A 9,116-nucleotide genomic window follows, 5' to 3' on the forward strand; every position below is an offset into this window, starting at 1 on the left:
TTTAGCACATTGATACAAAAGGGAAAACAAAGGAAAAAGAAAGTAAAATAAAGCAAAGAGATGATCAGAAAAGCACAACTTAAACAGCAACAGTCAAATTCGTTAAGAGACCAGTTAGATAATTCCTACTCAAATTCCTAGGTAGGCACAGGAAGTTTTTTCTTGAGGATGTGTCTGAAAGGATAGCAAGGAGAGATTCCTGCATCGTATAACCCTGTACATCATGGCAAGGACACTGTGGAGATTTAGTGCCTGAAAGTGCAGATGGGCACCTTCTGTCCTCTAATAACCATAGTTTTGGAGAGTTAGTTGTCTCTCCTAAGTTGACAGTTTTAAGCACTTTGTAAATAAAAGCGTTCATGAGTGACGTTAGTATTACACTTAATATTTGTCAAAAGATCCCCATAGAGAGATACCCTAAAGCAGCAGTATCACTCTCCACTGTTAAGACTTTCCTCCAACGTTCTATTGGTCTGCATTTCCTAACCTGTCTGTTATATTTAAGCTTCACCACCTGAAACACGAAAAGTTATGAATGTGATGGGGCCTAAAGAAACCTTTGGCTCTCTAGGGTAAGAAGTAACCTACAACTTGCTCCCATTTGGTATGTCTACTTATAATCATAAATACATATTTTTAACCTCATATATAAGTGAAAAGTATTTTTCAGCCTTTTACCTCTGGGAGCTTGCATAGCTTGGAAGTTAATATGTATTTCTTCTGGTACATATTACTAATAAGTAATATTAGAAAATTTGTGTTGATTATCTGAGGAACTTCTTCAACCAAAATTGTTTATCAAAATCTTAAAATGACTTCTAGCTACCACATCCAGAATAAAAAGACATAGTGGTGATTTAATCATTTGTCACTGACACTTTTATGGCAATGTTTAATGTTAATTTCTCCATAACTTAACCACTAAGGATCTTAAGTTCCATTAGCCAATTACATATAATGGTTAACCTATAACATTGGGAAAATGAATTTTTAAAGAGAGATTATCTAAAATAATGGGGAAAATGTATCTGAGGATATGATTTGCAGTATTTAAACACTAAAGACATTTTTTGATTAAAATTAGTTTAAAAAGTAAAAGATAACCACATATATCACATTTATAAATATATCAAGACAACATTGATATTGTTCCCATTTCAGTTTACTTTATTTGAAGCTGAGGGCAAAAAATCAATAGTATTTCACTTGCAATACATTTTCATTGTGTGTAATCCATTATGAGTGAATGTGGCATCTATAAGAGATAGAGATTTATGGAGTCTTTCTAATCTAATTTTACACACAACTAATATTCGTTCAAATGGGTAACAATTTTGATCTGGCACTTCAGCGTCTATTTATTAACAATTAACATTGAAGTAGCACTGTAATTATAACTTAAAAAGAATTTCCCAAAGTGTCTCTCAATATTTAACATCTGCTAAAGATAACTAGCTCCTTCAAGCCTAAATTCCCTGAAGTTCTCTGGATGAAAAGTGTAACCTTAAGTATTTTCATCTTAACCTGAAATCCACTTTAATAATCTATTTGCCCAAAATTGTACTAAAAAACATGCAGGGCTTTTTTATACATTTAGCTCACAAAGCTTTTGTTTTGCTTTTTCTTAAACTCCTATTTGTGGAGAGGTTGTGGTAGGAAATACACTTCTGAAGAAATAGAGCATTTTACCTATATAATAAATTGCAGTACTTCAATCATAGAGTCAATTGAATACACAAGAGTTGGTGCCAGTCAGGTCTCTATTTAAATTCATAACAAAATAAGCAACAACAGTACAACAATAACAACAAAAGGAAATGGACCATGGGCAGGAATATTGGATCTTATGTATACGTGTACAAGCTATTCCAAGCTAGAAGTTTCCCAAGAAATTAAGGTCAGTGGAATAATTTTGGTCATAGGGTCACTGCAATCCAAATGCTCTTTGTAGCATTCATCATTCAAGACTGTAATCTTCCTGTTATGCTTTGCTGTCATCTTCTTTTGATTGAATGATGTCGTTAGAAACCTTAATTTCTATCATTTCTGGATTTAGGACTTCTTTCCCATTTTCTTCTTTTAAAGGCAATTTTCTGGAAGAGAATATAAAAATAATAGACAATTGGCTAAGGCTCTTTAAGTGATATCCATAAATATATAAATTATTGTTTTGTAGAAGGAAATGGAGTACAATTAGGTGGCTCAGATGGTAAAGAATCTGCCTGCAATGTGGGAGACTGGGATTCAATCCCTGGGTTGACAAGACTCCCTGGAGAAGGGAATGGCAACCATTCCAGCATTCTTGCCTAGAGAATTCCAGGGACAGAGGAGTCTGGCAGGCTACAATCCATGGTGTCGCAAACAGTGAACATGACTAAATGACTAACACACACACACACACACATTAGAATGAATAAAAAAAATCAGGTTTGTTAAAGTAATAATTAAGTTACAAATAGAATTCACCTCTGTGACTTTAACCTCACCATTGTATGGAATAATGAATGCTACTGTGCTAGTTCCTCTGGGATATATTTGCAATTTTTTAATATATCTGAATGAGAAGAGAAAGACATTGTCTTCGGAAAGTCAAAGCTATTACATGAAAACAAAACAATCAAAAGTAAATCATTTCATTGCTGGGAGTGAAGTGTCATCTATCTTAAAACTATTCAGTCAGGCTCTCTTTTATGATTATTATAAATAGTGCATTCAGAATTCTTCTTGTCTGTTTTTCCCAAGAACTGAAAATATCAGCCATAAAGGAGTATAAAAACAATGAGTTACTTCTAGCAGCAAAATATACAGAAACTTAGAGCTTAAACAGGAGTGCAGCAAGATGTTTAAATTCAATATATCTCTTACAGAAGTATTTATTACACTTGTAATTAATCAGTGTTTTCAATTAACTATTGGATGGTATATTTTTGTATATGTATATTTATTCATTACTTATGCTTATGTTAAATTATATTTTTAAAGATTACTATTAATTTTGTTATTTTTATGTTAAATATTTTTTAATTGAGAATCAGAATAATTATTAAATTATCTTGCTTTGATTTTGTTTTGTTTTCTTTCAAAATATAGCCCTGTTCTATATAAGGGCATTTTCATAGCCAGCTTTCATACACCATTATATCATAGTAAATGTTAATTAACAGGTAGGAAGTTTCTTTGTTGTATAATATTTTGTTTATTGAAAAGATTTCTGATTTCTGAAGGGGAGTGTACAGAACCCAAACTAAAAAACTACCTCTGCAAGAGTCAACTTCAAATTAGAGTGTAATAATCCCTAACTGAAGTCATTAAAAAGGGCCTGAAGATTTAAACCAAAATTAAAGCTTCAGAGTAGTACTGCTACCTTTGTCTAAATATTATTATTATTATTATTTTTCCCCTTGAGTGAAGATAAAGGGGATTTATAAAAAAGTCATTTTCTTCACCTGTGACAACAGGTGAAGCCTTTGATTTAGGATGAGAAGCCTAAATCAAATTTATCTCCAAGAGAATACTAGCTAGTAAAGAAAAATGATGTTTTTTAACAATAAAATATAAATGTCGTTTTGGTAAGCAATATTTAAAGAATAATGTGATCACCCTGATTTTGGCAGTATCAAATATTTTCAATTGTTATTGTTGTTCAGTCACCAAGTCGTGTCCAACTCTTCACAACCCCATGGACTACAGCATGTCATGCTTTCCTGTCCATCACCGTCTCCTCGAGTTTGCCCAAGTTGCTGTCATTGAGTCGGTGATGCCATCCAACCGTCTCATCCTCTGTCATCCTCTTCTCCTTCTGTCTTCAGTTTTTCACAGCGTCAGGGTCTTTTCCAATAAGTCAGCTATTGGCATTAGGTGGCCAAAGTATTGAGGGTTCAACTTCAGCATCAGTTCTTCCAATGAATATTTAGGGTTGATTTCCTTCAGGAGTGACTGGATTTATCTCCTTGCTGTCCAAGGGACTTTCAGGAGTCTTCTCCAGCAACACAGTTCTAAAGCATCAATTTTTCAGTATTCTGCCTTCTTTACTGTCCAGTTCTCACATCCAGAGAACTGGATGTGAACATCTTTACTGTCCAGTCTCTCCACATGACTACTGGAAAGACCATTGCCTTGACTATCTGCACCTTTGTTGGCAAAGTGATGTCTCTACTTTTTAACACACTGTCTAGGTTTGTCATAGCTTTCCTATGAAATTAGAAGCAATTATCTAATTGCTTTGACATTTGCAGTGGTTTTAGAGCCCAAGAAGACAAAATCTGTCACTGCTTCCACCTTTTCCCCTTCTTTTTACCATGAAGTGATGAGACCGGATGCCATGATCTTAGTTTTATTTTTTTCAATATTGAGTTTTAAGCTGACTCTTAGACTCTCCTCCTTCACCCTCTGGAGACTCTTTTGGCTTTCTGTCATTAAAGTGGTATCCTAGTAATCAAACTGAGTTTCATCCAGCCAGGCATTTTGCATGATGTACTCTGCATATAAGTTAAACAAGCAGGGTGACAACAGCCTTGACGTACTGTTTCCCCAGTTTTGAACCAGTTTGTTGTTCCATGTCTGATGTACCTTTCCCCCCTTGATTTTCACTTCTCTTTTTCTTCAGCTTTCTGTAGAACCTACTCAGACAACCACTTAGCCTTCTTGCATTTCTTTTTCTTTGGAATGGTTTTGTTTGCTGCCTCCTGACCAATATTACAAACCTCTGTCCAAAGTTATTCAGGCACTCTGTTACTAGATCTAATCCCTTGAATCTATTCATCACCCCCATTGTATATTCATAGGGGATTTGATTTAAGTTGCATGACTGGCCTAGTAGTTTTCCCCCCACTTTCTTTAGTGTAAACCTGAATTTTGCTATAAGGAGCTGATGATCTGAGCCACAGTCAGCTCCATGTCTTATTTTTGCTGACTATATTCATCTACTCCATCTTCAGCTAAAGAATGTAATTATTCTGATTTTGTACTGACCATGTGGTGATGTCCATGTGTAAAGTTGTCTCTTGTGCAGTTGTAAAAGCGTGTTTGCTATAATCAGTTCTGATATATAGCTGTATATAGTCCTGTTATATATTCTGTTCTCTTGGCAGAATTCTGTTAGCCTTTTCTCTGCTTCATTTTGTACTCCAAGGCCAAACTGGCCTGTCTTTCCAGGTGTCTTTTTACTTCAAACTTTTGCATTCCAGTCCCCTATGATGAATTGGACATCTTTTTGGGGGTTAGTTCTAGGAAGTCTCCTAGGTCTTCATAGAACTGATCAACTTCAGGTTCTTTGGTATCAGTCATTGGGGCATAAACTTGGATTACTGTGATGTTGAATGGTTTGCCTTGGGAACAAACCGAGGCCATTCTGTCATTTTTGAGGTTACACCCAAGAACTGCATTTTTCATTCTTTTGTTTATTATAAGGGCTATTTCATTTCTTCCTTTGGATTCTTGCCCATAGGAGTAGATGTAATGGTCGTCTGAATTAAATTCACCCATTCCTGTCCATTTTATTTTTTTTCCAACTATAATGTTTATTTTTTTAAATTTTATTTTATTTTCAAACTCCACACAATTGTATTAGTTCTGCCAAACATCAAAATGAATCCATCACAGGTATACATGTGCTCCCCATCCTGAACCCTCCTCCCTCCTCCCTCCCCATACCATCCCTCTGGGTAGTCCCAGTGCACTAGCCCCAAGCATCCAGTATCGTGCATTGAACCTGGACTGGCATTTTCACTAATTCCTAAGATGATGTTTATTCTTGCTCTGTCCTGCTTGACCATGACCGATTTACCTTGATTCATAGATCTAACATTCCAGGTTCACATGCAATACTGTTCTTTGCAGCATCGGATTTTACTTTCATCACCAGACACATCCACAACTGGTCCCGCACCTTCCTTCTTCCTGAAGCTGTTAGTAGCTGTCCTCCAGTCTCCCCAGCAGCACACTGGACACCTTATGACCTGGGGGGTTATCTTTCAGTGTCATACCTTTTTGCTTTTTATATGGTCTGTGGGGTTCCCATGCTAGTATATTGGAGTGGTTTGCCATTCCCTCCTCCAGTGGATCACGTTTTGTCAGAACTCTTCACTATGAGTGGTCCATCTGGGGTGGCCTTACATGGTGTGGCTCATATCTTCATTGAATTATGCAAGCCCATTCACCATAAGGGGAATATATTCAGTTGAATACTGCTGTTATTACTTTCTAATAATACCTTTGTTTCTAAACATTTTAACCTTCATATTCATGAACATCATTTTTGCACATGTCCATTTTTGTGGGTTTAGCTGAAGTATTAATCATGGTTTTAATCAAGTTCTGCTGGATGCAGAACTAAGTAAATAACATAGCTTTGACTGGAGACCAAGCATCATTGAAATAATAGATTATTTAACAGCATCTCTTCTTCTTGACAAACATACATTTAAAAAATAGACATATTTATTTCACACTATTTATTTCTATTTTACAACTCTGTATTCATAGTCAAAGCAGTAACTAATTTCCTGATATATTTTTATTTCAGTAAAATCAATCACATTTTGAAAGTATCACTTTCTTACAGCAAGATCAGTGCAGGAAAGTCCAAATTTGAAACATGCTTCCATTATTCTGCTATATTTGCGTAAACTTATGAATATTTATTTATTTATTTGTTTATTTTTATGGGTGTACATGTGTTCCCCATCCTGAACCCACCTCTCATTTCCCTCCCTATCCCATCCCTCTGGGTCATCCCAGTGCACCAGCCCTGAGCATCTTGTATAATGCATCGAACCTGGACTGGGGATTCATTTCACATATGATAATATACATGTTTCAATGCCATTCTCCCAAATCATCCCACCCTCGATGAATATATATTTAAACAGGAGATTTTCTCCTACACTGATACAAAATCTTTATGTGAAATATCTCAATTTTGATATTCACATGTACTTTCATTGAAGAAGAAACATTGTTTTAAAAATGTTATTTGTCAAGACATGCTATTGATAATGATAATGTGATAGTCAGTTTACAAATATTTATCCAAAAATAATTAAGGATTTCAAGCTACATACTCAGGTTCTGTTAGTGGTGTGGTTTCATTTGGCTCATTTACTGGGCTCCCATCTTCATGATTAGTAATTCTTTCATCCTCTGTTCTCATCTCCACTATTGGTTCTTTTGATCCATCTTTCCTAGAAAAATAAAGAAAAATAAAACCTCACCTATAAAATGCAAGAATGGATGCATTACAGAACATAGCTAAAAATCTCCACAAAATCTCATCACCCTTTAAATAAATCCAATGTGGCTAGAATGGAGTATTTACTAAGAATCTTTTTTCCATTGAAATTTATCTAGCCAAATATTGTTCAGAAAAAAATAGAAAGAAGAAATTCCATTTTGTCTAGAATTCTTTTCATCAAAACTGTGTTAAATATTCCACAAAATAATTCAAATTTAAAATCTGATCACTCACTTTCTTTTGGGAAATAAATAAAAAACATGTTGATGCATAAAATTTATGACATGAGGTATCTGGGTATAACTCCCTTTTCCCATGTGGTAGCAAAGGGGGCTGGATTTGGGTATCCCTCTTCATGCCTGTGCAAAAGCAAATCACACTCATGGGGGCTTCCCAGGTGGTGCAGTTGGTAAAGAATCCACCTGCCAATGCAGGAGACAAAAGAGACATGGGTTTGATCCCTGGGTCAGGAAGATCCCCTTGAGAAGGTAACACTCCAGTGTTCTTGCCTGGAAAGTTCCTTGGACAGAGGAGTCTGACTGGCCCTAGTCCATGGGGTTACAGAGTCAGACACAACTGAACACACATGCACTAGAATCCACACACATATACACACACTGACTAGTCATCTGCTATTATTGTTTATATCTTATTCTTTTTACAACTTGCTTATATAAATCTGATTAGGTAAATTCTCTTCTAAAAAGTTAACATTTACACAAAACATTCTTATTTATTTATCCATTTGATGATTTTTTTTGTTTAAGCCAAAGTGTGTTTCCCATCAGAGTAACAAGCCAATAGCAGGGACTAGTTTGTTTTTCCTCACATTTGTATCTCTGAATCTTAGATGTGCATGTGCTCCGTCTTTGTGACCCTTTGTTCATAGCCTGCCAGGCTCCTCTGTCCATGAGATTTTCCAGGCAACAATACTGGAGTGGGTTTGACCCAGGGATCGAATCTGTGCCTCTTACATCTGTATTGGCAAGAGTGTTCTTTACCACTAGTGCCAAAGTGCCTGGTTACCTAGGTGTTCAATAGTATTTGCTATTGCAAATCAATGCCTGGGTAAATGAGAGTATACATGTAGTTTAAGAAAATAGTAATAATTAGCCATTTTATAAGATGAACTATGATAATACAAGATAGATGCTAATTTGCAATAAAAGCCAAATAATGGAATACTCTAGGAGTTTATACAAATGCTATCTTGTATACCATCGACTTTCTCATTTTTTCTGCAATATAATATTATTCAAATAAAGATGCTCTAAGTATGTAGTTAATGTGTTTTGAAATGAATATACTGTCTTATAACTTCTGATCACATCAAAAGACTAGTCCAAGAATGCTTGAGATCATGTTTAGAAAATAGTATATATTCAATAAATCAAATTAATTATATTCTATCTCTCATTGAGATTTTCTATATATTTTTTAGTTGAAACAATGACTCTTTGGAATGATTTCAATGTTTTTGAATTTACCAAGTCTAGATTTATGGCCCAGGATGTGATCTATCCTGGAGAAGGTTCCATGTGCACTTGAGAAAAAGGTGAAATTAATTGTTTTGGGATGAAATGTCCTATAGATATCAATTAGGTCTAACTGGCCTATTGTATCATTTAAAGTTTGTGTTTCCTTGTTAATTTTCTGTTTATTTGATCTATCCATAGGTGTGAGTGGGGTATTAAAATCTCCCACTATTATCGTGTTATTGTTAATTTCTTACACTGTTGGTGGGAATGCAAACTAGTACAAGCCACTATGGAGAACAGTGTGGAGATTCCTTAAAAAACTGGAAATAGAACTGCCTTATGATCCAGCAATCCTACTGCTGGGCATACACACTGAGGAAACCAGAAGGGAAAGAGACACGTGTACC

At 35.3% G+C, this 9,116-nt stretch overlaps 1 protein-coding gene across 1 annotated transcript in view; it reads right to left on the reverse strand.

Moving 5' to 3' along the window:
• Window positions 1–1,611: 1,611 nt before the first annotated feature.
• The window catches only part of NCAM2 (neural cell adhesion molecule 2), a 574,228-nt gene continuing 566,723 nt past the window's right edge, over window positions 1,612–9,116 (reverse strand). Inside the window, exons 17-18 of the mRNA XM_010858401.1 lie at window positions 7,062–7,181; window positions 1,612–2,093 (exon numbers count right to left, since the gene is read on the reverse strand). Of these exons, the coding sequence (XP_010856703.1) occupies window positions 1,982–2,093; window positions 7,062–7,181 (232 nt within the window). The 3' untranslated portion in view covers window positions 1,612–1,981. The remainder of the gene's footprint in view (window positions 2,094–7,061; window positions 7,182–9,116) is intronic.

The sequence above is a fragment of the Bison bison genome, unplaced genomic scaffold (assembly GCF_000754665.1).
Source record: "Bison bison bison isolate TAMUID 2011002044 unplaced genomic scaffold, Bison_UMD1.0 scf7180017864387, whole genome shotgun sequence".
NCBI lineage: Eukaryota > Metazoa > Chordata > Mammalia > Artiodactyla > Bovidae > Bison > Bison bison.